Consider the following 20,491-nt stretch of genomic DNA (forward strand, 5'->3'; position numbering starts at 1 on the left):
ACATGGATGGGAGGAATAAGGAGGACTATGGTCCACGTGCAGGTCGAAGGGACAAGGCAGCATAATAGTTCATTACGGGCTAAATTGGCTGAAGGGCCTGTTTCTGTGATGTAGTGCTCTATAGCTTTATGGGAACAAGTTACAACAGGCACACAGATATAACCATGAGTAATGTAGGGATCAGACATGAGTAGATGGCAAAAAAAAAATCAAGATATCATCGGGACAGTTTAATACCATCAGCTTGATATTTTTCTGCATGGCTTGCTCCTTATTTAACCCTTAGTGATAAAACACAGGTTGCAGGTTGCAAAGTTCTGTATCAACTTCAAACATTAGGCACCATGCCCACTGATAATGTCAAGAATACAAGTAACAGCTAGGAAATTATGTCAGGAAGTGCTCGGTCCAATTTTTCAACTGGAAAGGCTTCCCATGGAAATAGGCACAAACAATTTAAATCTGCAAAAAAAGCCTTTTATCGACAATTTGAGCATAAAAGCAGGCATAAGTGGATTCAGCAACACTTGTGCATAATTGTATCTATGAATATGCACCAATGCATTATTATATAAAGTATACACCCAAATACAAACAGTATGAGCCAGGTATGTTCAGTAAGACAATATGCATCCACATCATGGCATGTGCCCATGCACAAGTGTACAGAGTATGCACCCATCTATAACTGCATTAAGAAGACATGCATGATGCAGAATTATATGGACACTACATAACTGCATGCGCAAGAGGGCAGACACAGTACATATCCACTCAGAATTGTGCAGACACAGTATGTACTCTTTAAAAATGCATTAAAGTAGCAGGTGACCATACATAAGTGCATGGACACATGAACACACGTACAGACACAGTACACGTATTATGGTATTATGTACCTGAATATACATAAGTGCATGAAAAAGGCACACACCCATGTCAAGTGTGCAGGCAAATCATACACCCAGGCACAAGTGCATTATCAGAGTATGCACCCTCATACAAATGTGTTAGTACAATAGGCACCCACACACATGCATTGTAATAATATGTATCCATGCATGATCACATACTGTATTAATTTAAACTCAAATGTAATGGCATAACACTTTCGCAAGTATGCATTTAGGGATAAAGTAGGCGTATGTTCATGAATTTATAATACTCCCCCCTAACATAGATACATCTACGGAAAGGAATAAAAGGTCAATGTTTTGGGCTGAGACCCTTCACCAGGGAGGGTTAAGAGGTCTTGATAAAGGGTCTCGGCCCGAAAAGTTGACTGTTTATTCTTTTCCTTAGATGCTGCCTGACCTGCCGAGTTCCTCCAGCATTTTGTGTGTGTTGCTCTGGATTTCTAGCATCTGCAGAATCTCTCGTGTTTGTGTATATCATTATTTCAATGATTGAATATAACAATTAAAATACAATTAGCAGAGCACTTACTTCTTTGATGTGTAGAAAATCTTTGGATTCAAAGGAGATGGCCATGCCTTGCACAGGGACATCATCATTCTGGCTGGGGTTGTAGCCGACATTTGTTCGAACAGCAAATGCAACAGGCTTGGTCTAATAAAGCAGACAATTACATCTAAATGTATGATTCATACGGTTTAACCCATTCACCTATGCTGAACATTTACACTAAGCCTGTGTTAACCCTTTTTCTTTCATTCCCACATTTCTTTCTCCTCAGTTAGAGGAAGGATGTGAAAGCTTTAGAGAGGGTGCAGAGGATGTTGCCTGGACTTGAGGGCACATCTTATGAGGATAGGTTGAGTGAGCTAGGGCTTTTCCCTCTGGAGCAAATGAGATGGGAGGTGATTTGATAGGGGTGTACAAGATGATAAGAGGCATGGACCAAATGTATAGTCATTGTCTTTTTTCCCAGGGGGGAAATGGCTCATACAAAGGGGGATAATTTTAAGGTGATTGAAGGAAAGTATGGGAGGGAAGTCAGAGGTAAGTTCATTGCACAGAGAGTGGTGGGTGCATGAAACACCCTGCCAGGGATGGTGGTTGAGTCAGATATATTATTGGCATTTAAGAAACTCTTTGATAGCCACAGGGATTAGAGAAAATTGGAGGGCCGTGCAGGAGGGAAGGGTTACATCGATCTAAGATTAGGTTAAAAGGTTGGCTCAACATCACGGGCCAAAGGGCCTGTACTGTGCTGTAATGTTCTATGTTCTAATTCCTTCCAGATTCTACCATTCACCAACACTCTAGGGGTAAGTTACATTGACCGATTAACCTACCAACCTTTGGGATATGTGAGGAAATCGGTGCATCCAGAGGAAACCCAGATAGGCAAAAGGAAAAAAGTGCAGACTCTACACAGACAGCAGCCAAGGACAGCATTGAACTAACTCTTAGCTGCTGTGAGGCAGTAGCTATATTAGCTGTGCCATTGTACTGCAATTGGATTTTCACAGAATAATAAGACCCTTGTCTTATCAATTTGAGCTGAATTAAAAAGTCATAGATTCGTACAGCAATGTAACATGGACACAGGCCCTTTGGCCCAACCAGTCCATTTCTCTCTAAGCCCATCTCCCATCCCTCCATGTACCTATCCTAGTGCTTCCCAAAAGAAACTATTGTACCGGCCTCAACCGCTTCTTCTGGCAGCTCATTTCACATCCATATTCAGATGCTATGCGCGTTCTTGTGAATGGCAGATAGTCATTCAGCCATTTACAGACCTTGTGCAAATCAAACAATAGATTTTGTTCTGAGGTCTGGGTTGAACTTCAGTCTGCTGTCAGAGGAATGGTGGGACTGTGCGTTCCTCACAGAACCTACTAAGCACGGGCAAGTTACACAAATGTTTATAACGGTCTGATAGCCCTGCCCAAGCCAAAGCTCTTATAGTTATCATAGTCTTTGTTAAAATGTCTCCTCCTTGGTCTGATGTTTTTAGAATTCTGATCCTGACCAATATAACACTGATCACTCTGAAATGCATCCAGTGAACTGGGTGAATAGGTTAGACCTGTACACTTTGCAATTTAGAAAATTGAGAGGCGATCTTATTAAGAAAAATAAGATTCTTATCTTATCGTATTAGTGGAACATTCAATAACCTTATAATTGTGGGATAGAAGCTACCCTTGAACTTGGTGGTATGTGAGTTTAGGCTTTTGTATCTTCTGCCTGATGGGAGATGGGGAGAAGAGAGGAACAAAAAGGAAATCCAACTCATCTTGAATGAGTGAGAAAGGAGTGCTATGTGAGTTCAGAAAAGCTCTCAAGAAAACTTGCAGGCCAGAGCTCTTGAGAATTGAACACAACAGGAGTTGCCAAGGCAATGTGCCCTGATAACACCAATCACCATTCAACGAACACAATATCCGTGACAATCTTAGTTATCTTCCATCATTTGTGGACCTTAATAGGATTGCAAGTATTTGACACACTTGAAACGTGAGACACTTGCAGGAGAAAAGTCAGAGAGTAATTGGAAATTGGTAATTGGTTCATGACTGTTACATGACACAATGAGCAACTATGATTTGCTTTCCATTGACATAGATCATTTCACCACTTTTGGCTCTATAAATGAGAAACAGAAAGGAAGTATTTACCAGCTCAAAAGAGAGGACGAAGTGGAAGGTGGGTGAGGTGTCCTCACTTTGCTTGAACTGATATATGTGACTGATGACCTTGTGTTTAGGCCTCACTAAGTAACTGTTGGCTGTCAGGACCACAGGCATTCCCTCTGGGCCAGATTGTGCAGGTGAGCCAGTACCAGTCTATCTTACCTTTGCCTTCTCAAGTTGTGCCAAAGCTTGTCGCTCAGCCTCTTTGCGTAATGCCTCCCTGTCCTCCTCCAGAGAGACGTCCGAGTCTGACGGGCGGCTGGTGTAGGAGTCCGCTGAGCCCTGAGCAGGAAAATCACAGGAAACAGTTTTTATTATCTTGCCGGCATGGTGGACTCCTTCCCTGCCTCATGTGTTGCCATTCACAGTGCCAATCCTTTGATACAATAGTAGCACATTTTGAGTGGCACCTTGGAACAGCTGGCAGAGCTGGTACCTCACAACTCTATCAATCTGGGTTCAATCCCGATGTCTGCCTTTGTCATAGCCAAAGTAAATTTATTATCAAGTGTCACTATATACTATTTTGAGAGTCATTTTCTTGCAGGGATTTACAGGAAAATAAAGAATAGTATTTATGAAAAATTATTGATAAACAAAGACTGACAAACAACCAATGTTCAAAAGAAGCCTAATTGTGCAAATAAAAGAAGCGCTGAGAACAGAGGTTGTACAGTCCTTGAAAGTGAGCCTGTGAGTTGTGGAATTGGTCCAGAGTTGAGGTCAGTGTGTGGAGTTTGCACAGTCTCCTTGTGGCCATATGTGGCTCCTCCTGGGGATTCTGGTTTCCTCCCACAACCCAAAGACATACAGATTGGTGGGTTAATTGGCTGTTGGTAACTGGTCCTAGTGGGTGTGTGAAGGATAGAATCTGTGGAGAGGTAATGGGAATGTAGAGAGAACAAAATGGGATGAGTGTCAAAGTGGTTAAATGGTTGCTTGATGGTCAGCACAGATGCGATGGGCCTGTTTCTATACTATGTATGACTGCATCAGTAATATATAACTGCCCTCTGAAACAAAACTCTGAGTTTCAAATACAGAGTGCTCTATCTCCAGTTATAATCTCTTGTGCTGGTTTGAATGATGTAAAATGTTGTGGACTTAAGCCTCTTGGAGATTTCACACTTACAAATTGGTAAGTTAGTTTATGATTGTTACATGTGTGAAAATACAGTGGAAAACCATGTAAGCACAGTATCCCAATCTTTTGAGCTCTCGTCCAGTGCACAGCACTTTATGTGGGATGTTATCAAATGGCTTTGGCTATCGATATTTATTGCTTACTTATTTATTATTATTCTTACATTCTTTTTTATGTTGTCTTTTGCACACTAGTTGAACGCCCAAGTTGGTGCAGTCTTGCATTGATTATATTAGAAACCACAGAATCCATAGAAAAATTACAACACAGAAACAGGCCTCTTGGCCCTTCTTGGCTGTGCCGAACTATTTTCTGCCTAGTCCCACTGACCTGCACACGGACCATATCCCTCTGTACATCTCTCATCTATGTACCTGTCCAATTTATTCTTAAATGTTAAAAAAGAACCCGCATTTACCACCTCGTCTGGCAGCTCATTCCACACTCCCACCACTCTCTGTGTAAAGAAGCCCCCCCTAATGTTCCCTTTAAACTTTTCCCCCTTCACCCTTAACCCATGTCCTCTGTTTTATTTCTCCCCTTGCCTCAGTGGAAAAAGCCTGCTTGCATTCACTCTATCTATACCCATCATAATTTTATACACCTCTATCAAATCTCCCCTCATTCTTCTACGCTCCAGGGAATAAAGTCCTAACCTATTCAACCTTTCTCTGTAACTGAGTTTCTCAAGTCCCAGCAACATCCTTGTAAACCTTCTCTGAACTCTTTCAACCTTATTTATATCCTTCCTGTAATCTGATGACCAAAACTGAACACAATACTCCAGATTCGGCCTCACCAATGCCTTATACAACCTCACCATAACATTCCAGCTCTTATACTCAATACTTTGATTAATAAAGGCCAATGTACCAAAAGCTCTCTTTACAACCCTAACTACCTGTGACACCACTTTTAGGGAATTTTGTATCTGTATTCCCAGATCCCTCTGTTCCACTGCACTCCTCAGTGCCTTACCATTTACCCTGTATGTTCTACCTTGGTTTGTCCTTCCAACGTGCAATTCCTCACACTTGTCTGTATTAAACTCCATCTGCCAAATCTCAGCCTATTTTTCAAGCTGGTCAAAGTCCCTCTGCAGGCTCTGAAAACCTTCCTCACTGTCCACTACACCTCCAATCTTTGTATCATCAGCAAATTTGCTGATTCAATTTACCACATTATCATCCAGATCATTGATATAGATGACAAATAACAATGGACCCAGCACTGATCCCTGTGGCACACCACTAGTCACAGGCCTCCACTCAGAGAAGCAATCCTCTACTACCACCCTTTGGCTTCTTCCATCGAGCCAACGTCTAATCCAATTTACTACCTCTCCATGTATACCTAGCGACTGAATTTTCCTAACTAACCTCCCATGCGGGACCTTTTCAAAGGCTTTACTGAAGTCCATGTAGACAATATCCACTGCCTTCCCTTCATCCACTTTCCTGGTAACCTCCTCGAAAAACTCCAATAGATTGGTCAAACATGACCCACCATGCACAAAGCCATGTTGACTCTCCCTAATAAGTCCCTGTCTATCCAAATGCTTGTAGATTCTGTCTCTTAGTACTCCCTCCAATAACTTACCTACTACCGACATTAAACTTACCGGCCTATAATTTTCCGGATTACTTTTTGATCCTTTTTTAAACAACCGAACAACATTAGCTACTCTCCAATCCTCCGCACCTCACCCATAGACACCGACATTTTAAATATATCTGCCAGGGCCCCCGCAATTTCAACACTAGACTCCTTCAAGGTCCGAGGGAATACTCTGTCAGGTCCCGGGGATATTATAGTTATTATACTATTAAGAACTTACTGTGTATGCCCACAAGAAATAGAATCTCAGGGTTATATTTGGTGATATCTATGTAGTTTGATAATAAACTTACTTTGAACTTTGAAAACCTGTCTTGCATACTATTCACATAAAGTATTCCATTACAAGAGTGCATTGAGATAGTACACAGTGAAGCAATAAGAATGCAGAATAAAGTGTTACAGTTAAAGAGAGAGGGCAGTGTAGGCAGACACTGAGGTGCAAGGCCATAACAAGGCAAATTGAGAGATAAAGTGTCCAAATAATAATTGAAATATTTGAAAATTTGCATTTTTGCATGGAAATGAGTTACAATACTATCCTTTATTTGAGTTTAGGATAGTCTAATCCTGAGTATTTTACAGAGTTATCCTGAATGTACTAACTCATTGCTCACAATTATTAGATGCTTTACCCAATTTGAGTCTGTGCATGTGTGTGTGTGTGCGTGTGTCCGTGTCTGTATGTGTGTGTGAGTGCACACGTGTCTGCGTGTGCGCATGTGTGTGTGAGTGTGCGCATATCTGTATGTGTATGCACGTGTGTGTGTGTGTGTGTGTGTGTGTGTGTGTGTGTGCACATCTGTGTATGGTTCTGTGTGTGTGCATGTGTGTGTCTGAGTATGTCTATGTGTGTGTCTGTGTGTATGTGAGTGTGTGTTTGTGTGTGAGTGCGCATGTGTGTGTGAGCGTGTCTGTGTGTGTGCGTGTGTGTGCATGTGGCTGTGCGTGTGTGCACGTGTGTGTCTGTGAGTGAGTGTGTGTGTGTGTGTGTGTGGGTGAGTGTGTATATGTGTGTGTGGGTGAGTGTGTATATGCGTGTGTGTATATACGTGTGTTTGACTGAGTGAATGTGTGAGGGAGTGTGTGTGTTTTTTTATTTTTCAGGGTATGGACTGGAGGAGAGCAGGGAAGATTCATTTCAATCCTGTTAACAGCAGAAAGAGTAAGTCAAAAGACTCCTTGAATCTGCTCTGCCATTCAACAAGATCACAGCACCATTTTCTTACCCTATTTCTTTCTTTTCAAATCTTTTTATTATTTTTTTCCAAAATGAATTTCATTCAATTCCTCTAATGGCCAGACTCAGTAGCACCTCATAAAAGGAATATTGTGTTACTGAGCAGAGCAGAGGACATGAGGAGTGAAAAAGTTGTTTGCCAGCCAACCTCAGCCCAGAAATCAAATGACTAAATGGAGCTCTGTAATTAAATGAAGTCTAACATGGTGAGTTGGGTGATTGAGGCTATATCCACACTAGACCGGATAAATCCGTAACTGAAGCATTTTCTCTTTGTTTTGACCCTCCGTCCACACTGAAATGGCGTTTTCCTCCCTCGAAAATGAAGCTTTTCTAAAACGCTCTCCAGAGTGCTTAAATCTGAAAACGCCAGTTGGGCATTGTAGTGTGTACGGGGTAACCGGAGGTTTTAAAAACCTGTCGGCCCTTTCATCGGTGAAGAGACGATGGCTGTAGGAAATGTTTCCAGGGTGATCCCTCTGTGGGAGTGGGGAAGATGTTGGTGGGGCCACCCGGGGGTCTGTGTGTCCGTATGTGTAGCTATTGTAGTGGCTGTGAGGCTGGTATTGTGGCAGTGAAAAGTACTGGGGGGGAGCCACCATCTTCCTCATCATTGCAAATCCTTCTGCAACAGAGTTAGTCAGTTTTTCAATGTTCGTCGTCAGCCAGGTCATACTGTCCGTGAGCTCCCTGTTGGTTGCCTCCATATGCTCCAGTATTTGTGTTTTTTAGTTGTAAGTCCTCCTGCGCGACAGCCAACAACTGTCCGTCGTTTGGCATTTTCCTTTTTCTAGTCTGTAACTGGACAAACGCGCACCAAGTATACTGTTTCCTCTTCGTTTGTTTTCTGTAGATGTGTCCTGTGCATGCCCAGTAGGAGCAGATTTGTCCAAGTACCCATTTTAATGTGGACGGAGGTATTTTCAAAAACGCCTGGTGTGGACGCCTATAGTTTTTACACGAAACCGGCGTTTTCAAAATTATCTGGTCTAGTGTGGATGTAGCCTGAAAGGGAATAAAAATCTACATTGGATGTAGGTGTGAGTGCTAGCTTTAAGGAAAACCAACACGATTTTGTAGTGTGGAAACAGCTATGATCTCTGTTCAGTTTCATCCCAGATTGGCTTTGGAACCGAAAGACATTGTCTCACCTTTCAGAATTTTCGGACAAGAGTCTGTACAATAATGAAGGGCACTGGGGTGTGAAGCAAGACAGTATACTCACACCCAACCATGGAGCTCCTTATTAATTCTCAGAATATAACAACTGCATTCATTTCACACCTGCTGCTGGCAGTGTCCACCATAATCCTGGTAAGCATTACCAGGCGCTACTGCATCATTACAGGTGGTGATTTCCATGTTACACTGCTGACTGGCTTGCTCTTGGAGACCAATGTAAAAGATCTCATGTCATTTCCGATGAGATTCTCCCAGTGCCCTGGCCAATTGCCTTACACTCAGTACTGTCAAAGATGGACTAACTTGTCACGTAGTTTATTACTGTTTTGTTGGCTTCCTATGCACAAACTGCTGTCAACTTTCAGTACGGAAACACAACCATGGCATTTCAAAGGTTATTAATTGACTGTAGAAGCTTTGGACATTCTGCAGATGTGACATTATGCAGAAGGATAAGCAGAGCTAAAACAGGATAACTGGCACATGAGGTGATGAGTATTTAAAGATTAGATCTATTTATCACATGTACATCCAAACATACAGTGAAATGCGTCATTTGCATCAAATCAAATCAGAGACGATTGTGCTGGGCAGCCTGCAAGTGTCGCCACGCTTTCGGTGCCAACATAGCCTGCCCACTACTGACTAACCCTGTACGGTACATCTTTGAAACATGGGAGGAAACCCACACAGTCACTGGGAGAACATAGAAGCTTTTTACACACAGTGGTGGGAATTGAACCTTGATCGGTAATTGCTGGCACTGTTACAGTGTTATGCTAACCACTACATTACCATACCACCCACAGTCTTTATTTTATATATATACATTATTTATTATATATAAATAGAGAGTATTTATGCTCAGCCCTAACCTCCTCTCAACAATCAACACAAACCCCTTCTTCATTAGCAATTTACTTTAACCCTCTTAAATTTACAGAAAGGAGGACTCTACAACTCATGTTCTCAATATTATTTATTTGTACCTGCATAGATTGTCTTCTTCTGTACATTGGTTATTTGTCAGTTTTTGTTTGTGTGTAGCTTTTCATTGATTCTATTGTATTCCTTTATTCTGCGAATGTCTGTGAATCGCAGGGTTGCATATGGTGACATATACGCACTTTGATAATAAATTTATTTTGAGCTTTGAACTTTGAAAAGTTCTTTCAGCTACAACTGAACAACTTGGGCATTTGTTCTCTTGAGTTTAGGAAACTGAGAGGTGTTTCGAACTATGGTGAGAACATGGTGCACTGCTATCATGTGGGAGAGACATATGTCCATTGATACCAATACGGACACTGGGAGAACGTACAAACTCCTTACAGACAGTGGCGGGAATTGAACCTCGGGCTTCTGGTGTTATAAAGAGTTATGCTAACTGCTACAATATGCTTAATTCATCCAAGTGACATGATTTAGGTTTCTTAAAATAAACACAGCACGTAACACCCAAAAATATTGTGCCTCATGATAGTGTTTATATTTCCTTGTTGTACAATGTTCTAATTGTGGGAGTCAAGTACTGGCAGCCACAGTCTTGGACCATTGACCAAAGTTACAAACTTTTCACAACAGCTGAGGAATTTCAATTCAGTTATGTTGTAAGACTGGAACTTCTAGTTTTGGTAACATTAATCAAGAGATTAATGTTGTCTATGTTGTCATTCAAACTCATCTCGATCACTAGTGTTGCTCAGTGGAGTAATTCTGCCATCCCAGCCAGAGGGTGAATCTGTGGAATTCATTGCTACAGACGGCTGTGGTGGTCAAGTCATTGGCTATATCTAAAGTGGAGGATGATAGAGTCTTGATTAGTAAGGATGTGAAAGGTTATGGAGAGAAGGTGGGGGAATGGAGTTGACGGAGATAATAAATCAACCATGATAGAATTATGGAGCAAACCAGATGGGCTGAATGGTCTATTTCTGCTCCAATGTTTTATGGTCTTATGGTTGTATCTCCTTAAGGTTGTTATAGCTGGATGTGGTAGTGGGGATAAGCTCCAAATGGCATGCATCTCAAATAGCCTCTGACAGCTCTTGGCCTTCGCATGTGGCTTAGTTACTAAGCCCGGTGGAACCGTTTCAACTGATAGGAAAAGGGGCAAAGGAGGGTTACTGGCACCTTAAATCCAGTCACTTTGGGCAGATGAGGCTCATCAGCTGTGGTTGGCAGCTCATCTAGGAGAAGGAAAGCTCTGATCTCGAAACTCTGCTGTCTTATCCACTCATGGGGAAGGCTTCAAAGGAAAATTCCGGAGCTGGACTCTCTTAGGCAGTCTTACACTGAGCTCAAATCTGACTGGTAACTCCTACAATGCTGCTGGTGCCAAACTGTGTCAGTGTCTGCTGTTCCTTTGGATTATCAGCTGCATGGAGATGGGGAGCCTGCTGCATGAGCAACAGCTTGCTCGCCATATTGTAGTGCCCTGGCTTGCAGATCATGTAGACAGCGAGGGTGCGATATCTATGGTCGACCCCGACCAATGGAGGCCTCCATGTGACTCGACATATCAATGCAATTGATTGTAAACTAACTCCTCAGCTCAGGCAGGGGTCCAGGGTATTAGACAATAGACACTTGCATTGTGGGGTTGTCCACATCCCATGACTGAATTTAAAAGCAAGCAAGGCACCCCTTCCCTCACACTGATCAAAAAAGACACAGTGAAGAGGCGGTCTTTGAACCATCGCTAATCCAGCTCTCAAGAAGCGGTGACCATGCACCAAGGGCAAGCAGGACAAGTGCCACACCTGTCCCTACACCACCTCCCTCACTACCATTCAGGGCCCCAAACAGATTGGGGGACCACTTTGTCGAGCAACTTTGCTCCATCTGGCACAAAAAGCAGGATTTCCTGGTGGCCACACATTTCAATTCGACTTCCCATTCCTAATCTGACATGTTGGTCCATAGCCTCCTCTACTGACAAGTTGAGACTGAACTCTGGTTGCAGGAGTAATACCTCTTATTCCATCTGGGTACCTCCAACCTGAATGCATGAGCATGATTTTGCTAACTTCTGGTCATTTCTCCCACTCCCTGTTTTCTCTTTCTCTATTCCCATTCTGGTTACCCACTAACGTCTTCTCTTCTCTTCACCTGCACATCACTTCCCTCTGGTTCCCCTCCTCCTTCCCTTTCTTCCATGGCCCACTCTGATCAGATTCCTCCTTCAGTCCTTCGCCTTTTCCACCCATCATTTCCCAGCTTCTTACTTCTTCCTCTCTCCCCCACACACCCACCTTCTTACTCACCTGCTCTCACCTATCACCTGCCAGCTTATACTCCTCTCCCTCCCCTTCCCTCTTATTCTGGCTTCCACTCCCCTTCCTTTCAAGGTCTGATGAGAGGTTTTGGCTTGAAATGTTGACTGTTCATTTCCATCCATACGTGCAGCCTGACCTGCTAAATTCCTCCAGCAATTTGCATGTGTTGACCATTTACTTCATTTCTTCTCTCTGGTCTCTCAATCTACTTTATTCCCTTTTAAAAATTATGATCGGCTCTGAGTCCTGTCGGAACCGCTTGGGTTAGCATCTATGGGTTACTGACTGAAATCCTCTCTATGGGAGAGTGACCTGCCACTACAGCTCTATTGTAAGGGTGCCAGATTGCAGTCACACCATTGAGACAATACAGCTGTTCACTGTATGGCTGCCAACAAGATGAACTTGATATGTAGCACAGTACAGACAGGTTTGATTTAAACTAGTTTTTTATCACAGCCATTTCGACACTCATTGGCCACTTTATTAGGCATACAGGTAATGCAAATATCTAATTAGGCAATCATGTGGCAGTAACTCAATGCGTAAAACCATGCAGACATGGTCAAGAGATTTAGTTGTTGTTCACACCAAATATCAGAATGGGGCAGAAATGTGATTCAAGTGATATTGACTGTGTAATGATTGTTAGTGCCAGACGGGATGGTTTGAGTGTCTCAGAAACCACTGATCTCCTGGGATTTTCACACACAACAGTCTCTGGAGTTTACAGAGAATGGTGTGAAAAACAAGAACACCCAGTGAGCATCAGTTCTGTGGGTGAAAATGCTTTGTTAATGAGAGAGGTCAGACAAGCATGGCAAGACTGGCTCAAGCTAACAGGAAGGCCACAGTAACTCAAATAAGCCACGCATTACAACAGTGATGTGCAGAAGAGCACATTGACGTGTGAGAGATTGACATGTTCAATTGCACAAAAGAAAACTGGGGTGATGTATATTGAGTGAATTTAGCAGTATTTTAAAGCAAATGGAATAGCCAATGAGAAATGAATACCAGATGTGCTGAGTATTATTGATGGAAGAGCATACGGTTTGCTTAGAAGTTTAACTGCTCCAATCAAACCAGCCACAATGAATTTTGCTGATATTGTGAACGTAATGCAGGAATATTTAAAACCAAAACCATTGTTATTTGCAGAACACTTTAGATTTCATAAGAGAAATCAAAAGAAAGGGGACTCCATTTCAGCTTACATGGCTGAAGTGAAGAAATTTTCCGAACATTGTCAGTTCAGTAATGGGCACAATGATGCACTGAATGATTATTTAGTTTGTGGAAACTTACAAGAAAATATTCAAAAATGGCTCCTAACTGAAGTACAACTTACTCTTAAAAGAACAGTTGAAATTGCTGTACCAATGGAAACAGCAGCCAGAGACACAATTGAGTTGCGTTCAGGCATGAGAGTAAGCGGTGAACAAAATTGCAATGTCTAAACAGAAACCCGCATGCCTGAATAAATTGTGTTACCATTGTAGCAGGGCCTCACGTACACCAGACCAAGATAGATTTAAAGGCAAAACTTGCAGACTGCACAGGGAAGAGAAAAAGATAAGAAGTCAAGTTGTAGTTTCAAAAAGAGCACTAATTTACATGCTGTTGATGAAAAATCTGATAATGATGAGAGTGACACAGGATCGGATAGCCTTGAGATATACAACATGAAAACTAACAAGTAATATGGCTTACACCAGAAGTAAATGGCAAATTAATTAAAATGGAATCGGATACTGGCTCGGCTGTTTCAGTCATTGCACAAAATGCATTTGAACGGCATTTCAAAGATACTGAACTGAAGCCTGAAGATATCCAACCAAGAACTTATACTGGAGAAATGGTAACTCCTGTGGGAATGACATTCGTAGCAGTGAAATACAATAACTAACAAGCCACATTGGGCTCGTATGTGGTAAAAACAGGAGGGCCACCATTGTGGGGGTCATGAGTGGCTGAGACAACAGCAACTTGATTGGAGATCCATCCACCATTTGCATGCCACATCCCCTTCAATAGAGACAATTGAAAGTGAATAAAAATAGGTACTGGATGATGCCACTGCAGTGTTCAAGGATGGCAATGGAAAACTTAAACATATCAAGAATAAAATATTGCAAAATGAAAATGTCATACCTTAACAAAGCCTGTCTGTTTCCTTATACAATCCATGGTAAAGTAGCCAGTGAGCTGGATCGCATGAGGGCTGGAGGAACTCTTTCCAAGGTTGAGTAGAGCCCATGGGCAACACCAGTGGCCCCAGTGGCCAAGAAGAATTGATCTGCCAGGATCTGTGGTGATTTTAAGGTCACTATCAACCCAATACTGAATGTAGATCAATACCCTCTACACAATATAAAGGATATTTTTGCAGGAAAACACTTCAGCAAAGTGGATTTAGCAGAAGCCTACGTGCAAATGGAGATGGAAGAATAGTCCAAAGTGTTTCTCACCAGAAACACTCACAAAGGGCTTTATCGCTACAATAGGCTTATTTTTGGAGTAGCAACTGCACTTGCACTCTGGCAGAAAGCAATGGACCAGGTGCTGCAAGGCTCACAGGCACTCAGTGTTACCTTGATGACATGATTGTTACCGGTGACGATGACAAGAAACATCTCCAAAATCTCAAGACAGTATTAGAAAAAGCACAATGCAACAAGTGTGAATTCTTTAAACCAAGCATCACTTACAGTAGTCACACCATTGATGCACAAGAATTACACAAGCGTCCTGAGAAAATTCAAGCAGTGGTGAATGCCACAAGGCTAAGGGATGTGTAACAGTTGTGGTCCTTCTTAGGATTTGTCTATTACTACAACAAGTTCCTACTTAACCTGGCTACTGTGATCCACCCTTTGAACTCTTTACTACAGATCGGGAAGAAATGACAATGGACAAAGCAGTGTGAGGTAGCTTTCCAAAAGACAAAGGAAATTGTGATGTCAGTCACTACTCACACATCATGATTCACATCATCCAGTGAAGCTTGCCTGTGATGCTTCGCCTTATGGTATAGGTGCAGTCATGTCACATTTATGAGTGATGGAAGTGAATGCCCCATATCCTTTGTATCACATTCCCTTACTGCTGCAGAGAAAAATTGCACAGAATGATAGAGGGGCCTTGAGTTTGGTTTGAGGTGTAAAATGTTTCAATCAGTACCTGTATGGGAGAAAGTTACTCTTGTTACTGATCTTCAACCCCTAGTGTCCATTTTCAATCCACACAAGGGTGTTCTACTAACAGCAGCAACACAAATACAGATATGTTCTCTGTTTCTTGGAGAACACATTAACAAGGTTAAATTCAGGAGGATGACTAATCATGAAAATGCTGATGGATTGTCCTGTTTATCCTTGGAAAAGGAAATAACTGAAACATTTACAGAAGAGGTCACTGCTCTTGACATGTTCTTCCTAATGCAAATCAAAAGTCTCCCTACTAAAGCAGATGATCCAAAGGGAAACCAGAAAAGACCCCACTCTGTCTCATGTCTACATGGCCACCCAAAATGGCTGGAAAATGCAGCAGAAATCCCTGTTCCCCTATTTTTACCAATGCCAAAATGAACTTCCTCATGACAGGGGTTGCTTTATGTGGGGATTGAGAAATGTTGTACCATCTAAGCTGAGAGCTAAAGTGTTGGAGGAGCTACTGTACATGTCACTCATCTAGGCATGGTCAAAATGAAACATTGGCTCAAAGCTTTCTCTGGTGGTCTGAGATCGATCAGCAGCTCGAGCAGATTGCTATGCACTGTTCAGGATGACAACACATCCAGAAGATGCCAACAGCTGCACCTCTCCATCCCTGGGAATGGTCTGCATTGCCCTGGCAGAGGATTCATGTGGATTTTGCCAGACCATCCATGAGCACAAATTTTTTGGTAGGAGTGAATGCAGCTTCAAAGTGGACAGAAGTGATTCCAATAGTCTCCACTCCAGGCTCGCACACTGATGATATGTTGAGAAGCTTCTTCTCAAGAGCTGATGTTTTAGAACACTTAGTCAGTGACAATCGACCACAGTTTGTTGTAGAACAGTTTCAGTCATTCCTGAAAATTAATGGAATAAGACACGTTACATCTGCCCCATTCACCTAGTTACAAACGGCTTGGCAGAAAGATTTGTCCAAGTATAAGGAATGCACTGTGAGCAATGTCAGCAGAACACACTACACTGACACTGAATCAAAAGCTCTTCAATTTCCTCCTTACATCCTTGCACATCACAATGTAGCACACTCCACAACCAACAACTCACCAGCATTGCCATCCCTTGTCTCATGCTTGGATCTCCTCAAACCCAATCTCAGAAGGATTATGCAGGACAAACAACTGAGAAAAATTGAGGGCTCCTCAACAAGGAGGTTCAATGTTTCACTTCTGGACAGGCAGTCCTGGTGAGGGACTACAGAGGGGATCAAAAGTGGGTACTTGGAAAAATTAAGGACAGAACGAGACCACTCTCCTACACTGTGGAAATTATGTCTGATGTCATCTGGGGACGACATATTGATCAGTTGAGGAGAGCAGAGTCAATTGTAAAGAAAGCTGTCCAGAGCTGTCAGAACCACTATATATAGATGATTGGAGAGCAATATGTTACATATTTGAGTTGAAATGCATTCTATATTGAGTTGAAGTTTGTAGCTAAGCAGGGAGAAGAGTTATGTATTTAACATTTCTGTAATATTTGAGTAATATTGTAAACATGTTGTTTGATTAAGCATTCTTTGTTTGCATAATTCATTTTGGGTTATATGAAAAAGTATGTGACTGGCATATGTCATTATGCCACCACATCACATCATAAGTGCATGGCTTACTAAAGTAAAATGAAACTAAGTGCCCGCATCCCAGACTACCATGTTTTTCTTTGAATTAAGTTTTATGTTTTGGAGTTATAAGACTTAACGACAATGACTTGAGATCACACAGTTTTGTTCCTCCTTTGTTCCACAGTGTTGTTGGGTGAAGCCAGATACATGACTTAAATATGGCACTATTTTTGACAGCCAATCATATGACAGCAACCATGATGCCCCAGGACTACCAGCTCTGATTGGACATATTCTTATGAGTCTCATCTGGCTCCAATTGGCCCACCCAAGTCGTTACCCTACTCTCGCTGCCAATAAGATATGTAATTTTAAATACTGGTGTTTGAAGAAGGTGTCGAAGAAAACGCAATGGAGGGGAATTTTGCCCTCAGTTGCTTGCATCAAAATTCACTCACATCAACACTGAACTGAACCACAACCTATGGACTCACTTTCAAGGACTCTACAACTCATGTTATCGATATTATTTATTTATTATCTTGTTTTACTTTTTGTATTTGTGCAATTTGTCATATTTTGCACACTGGCTGCTTTGTCCGTTTTTTGTGTGTAGTTTTTCATTGGTTTTATTCTGTTTCTTTGTATCTACAGTGAATGCCTGCAAGAAAATAACTCTCAAGGTAGTGTATGGTGACATGTACATACTTAGATAATAAATTCACCTTGAACTTTGAAACAGCTATGAGTTGTGTTCTGCTTTTGAAATTTGGTTCTGCTAAAGTTTAGGACAATGGTGTGTTTCTGCCCTATTATTTGAGCTGGAATTTAATTGGTTTTAATCAATTAAAACAAACACCCCTGAATGGATAGGTCTTAATCTATTAATTTGCACTAAGATCCCCATCTATCTTGACATATGTTTTTTTTAAGCCAATAAAGTTCTGTGCAAGCAATAGATTTCAATATCCCAGGACACAGGACACAGAATCAGATACATCCTATTCTTGCGTCTTCTACAACATTCAATAAGATCATGGCTCATAATTTACTGCTGCTCTGCTCTAACCCCATTGCTCATAATTCACTGAATGGCTTAAAAGTTAATGATCTAATCTATTAATTTTGCTTTAAGAATGCTGTGTGTGGGATTTCAAAGCCTTTACAGATTATTGACCAATCCCTTTTGTTTGTGGGGTATGTAGATCAGTAAGTGACACTACTGAAAAATAACATATGTTGGAAAAAGGCAAACTCACTAGAGTTTTGAAGAATGGCGGGGGAGGGGATGGGAATCTCACTGAAACCTAGCAAATACTTAAAGGCCTAGATGGAGTGGACATGGAGGGGATGTTTTCAATAGTGGGCGAGTCTAGGACCAGTGGGTACAGCCTCAGAATCCAAGGATGTTCCTTTAGAACAGAGGTGAGGACAAATTTCTTTGGTCAGAGGTGGGGGGAGTGAATCTGTAGAATTCATTATTACAGATGGCTGTGGAGGACAAGTTACTGGGTACAGTATATTTAAAGCGGAGGTTGATAGGTTCTTGATTAGTAAGGGCATCAAAGATTACCGCAAGAAGGCATAAGAAAGGTGCTGAATGGGATAATAAGTCAACCATAATGGAATAGCAGAGCAGCCTCAAAACTGAATGGCCTAATTCTGTTTTATGGTCTATGGTCTTATGGAATAAAAGAGGTTGGAGATTACACAGAAGGAAATGATTATGTTGATAAAATAATCAAGAGAAGCCTATTGGACTGGGCTGTACAATTGCTGTTTTTCTTGTAGTTTAACTTTCTTATGCTTGTTTGTATTTTTATATAATCACCTACTGTATATATATGTGATTGTTCAGTGAAATGGCCAAGTGCAAACCATCGGGCAGGAAGTACAGAAGCCCTAAGTATTACACCACCAGGTTTAAAAACACCAACTTGCAAATTCCCTTCAACCATTAAGTTCTTGAACTAACTGGCAAAAAATACAGTTTAGCAACATTATGCAACACACACAAAATGCTGGAGGAACTCAGCAGGCCAGGCAGCATGTATGGAAAAGAGTTTTGGGCCAAGCCCCTTCAGCAGGACTCAGTATGTTGACCACTTTGATTCCTTTACACTGAAATGGACTTTTTTTTTGTTAATTCTGTTCTTTCATGTAAGTGGGACTGCTATATTGAGCACCTTTGCCCTGTCGACCACAAAAGATGAGATTTCCCTGCGGCCACCCATCTTAATTCTGCTTCCTATCCACATTCTGACACATCAGTCCGTGCCCTCCTTCACCGTCACGATGAGGCCACTCTCAGTTTGGAGGTGCAACACCTCATATTCTGTCTGGGTAACCACCATCTGATGGCATGAACATTGACTTCTCTAACTTCCAGTAATGTATTCCCACACCTTCTGGAACATGTTCAGGAAGCTGGCTACTTATGGCCATCACATTAACATGAATGAATATGGGGGAGTCTGTGACTGGCTATATAGAAAAGTGAGAATGTCACCATTATTTTACTATCTGTGAGGGCAAATCAAAAGCCATGGTTGACAGCAGAGGTCTGGGCACTGCTGAGAGATTGGGATTCTGCTTTCAGGTTGGGGGATTAGACAGCTCTCAAATCAGCAAGAGCTGCGCTTTCATGCGCAATCGGGAAGACAAAACATGATTATTCACAAAGCACATGCAGCCATATCTGTGACACCAGAGACACAATGTGCATGTGGCAGGGAATTCAGACCACAATGAACTACAAGTCCATCCTGATAGGCTGAATGTCTTTTACACAGTTCAATGCATGGTACGACCACCATCCCCCACCAAGAGGCTGGCATTCTGTCTGGCCACAGCTGATGTGAGGGAGACTCTAGCCAGGGTCAAACCATGTAAAAACTGCAGGGCCTGATAACGTACCTAGTCAGGTGCTGAGGGACTGTGCAGCCTAGTTAACAGATTAGATTAGATTAGATTATGAAGACACGCAGTCCTTTTTTATTGTCATTTAGTAATGCATGCATTAAGAAATGATACAGTATTTCCTCCGGTGTGATATCACAAAACACAGGACAGACCAAGACTGAAAAAACTGACAAAACCACATAATTATAATATATAGTTACAACAGTGCGACAATACCATAACGTGATGAAGAGGTCCATGAGCACAGTAAAAAGTTCAAAGTCTCTCAAATGTCCCACATCTCACGCAGATGGGAGAAGGAAGAAAAACTCTCCCTGCCATGCCCGACCACAATCCGTCTCTGAGTCATCCGAAAACTTCGAGCCTCCGAATCAGCTGTCCGACACCGAGTACTGAGTGCCATCTCTGTCTGAACGATTCGACCTCAACCTCGGTCACCAACAGCAAGCAAAGCCGGGGATCTTGAGGCCTTCCCTCCGGAAGATTCCCGACCACACAGTAACGACAGCTGCGAATGAGCGTTTCAGAAATTTCTCCAGATGTTCCTCTGTGCTTTCACGTCCGTCTCCATGAAATCAGAATTGTCCACAGGAGTTCTAATAGACATTTTCAACATCTCTCCAGAACAGTCTACTGTCCCCCCACGCTTCATGGCAACCACCATCATCCCAGTGCCCAAAAGGTTAACAGTAGCCTCCCTTAATGA

General features: G+C 42.0%; 1 protein-coding gene across 3 annotated transcripts in view; it reads right to left on the reverse strand.

The window, feature by feature from the left end:
• The window catches only part of cacnb1 (calcium channel, voltage-dependent, beta 1 subunit), a 470,521-nt gene that overhangs the window by 97,356 nt on the left and 352,674 nt on the right, over nucleotides 1-20,491 (reverse strand). For all 3 annotated transcript variants that reach the window (XM_072248611.1, XM_072248612.1, XM_072248610.1), the window contains exons 3-4: nucleotides 3,765-3,884; nucleotides 1,447-1,569 (exon numbers count right to left, since the gene is read on the reverse strand). In XM_072248611.1, the coding sequence (XP_072104712.1) occupies nucleotides 1,447-1,569; nucleotides 3,765-3,884 (243 nt within the window). The remainder of the gene's footprint in view (nucleotides 1-1,446; nucleotides 1,570-3,764; nucleotides 3,885-20,491) is intronic.

This window comes from Mobula birostris, chromosome X (assembly GCF_030028105.1).
Source record: "Mobula birostris isolate sMobBir1 chromosome X, sMobBir1.hap1, whole genome shotgun sequence".
Lineage (NCBI taxonomy): Eukaryota > Metazoa > Chordata > Chondrichthyes > Myliobatiformes > Myliobatidae > Mobula > Mobula birostris.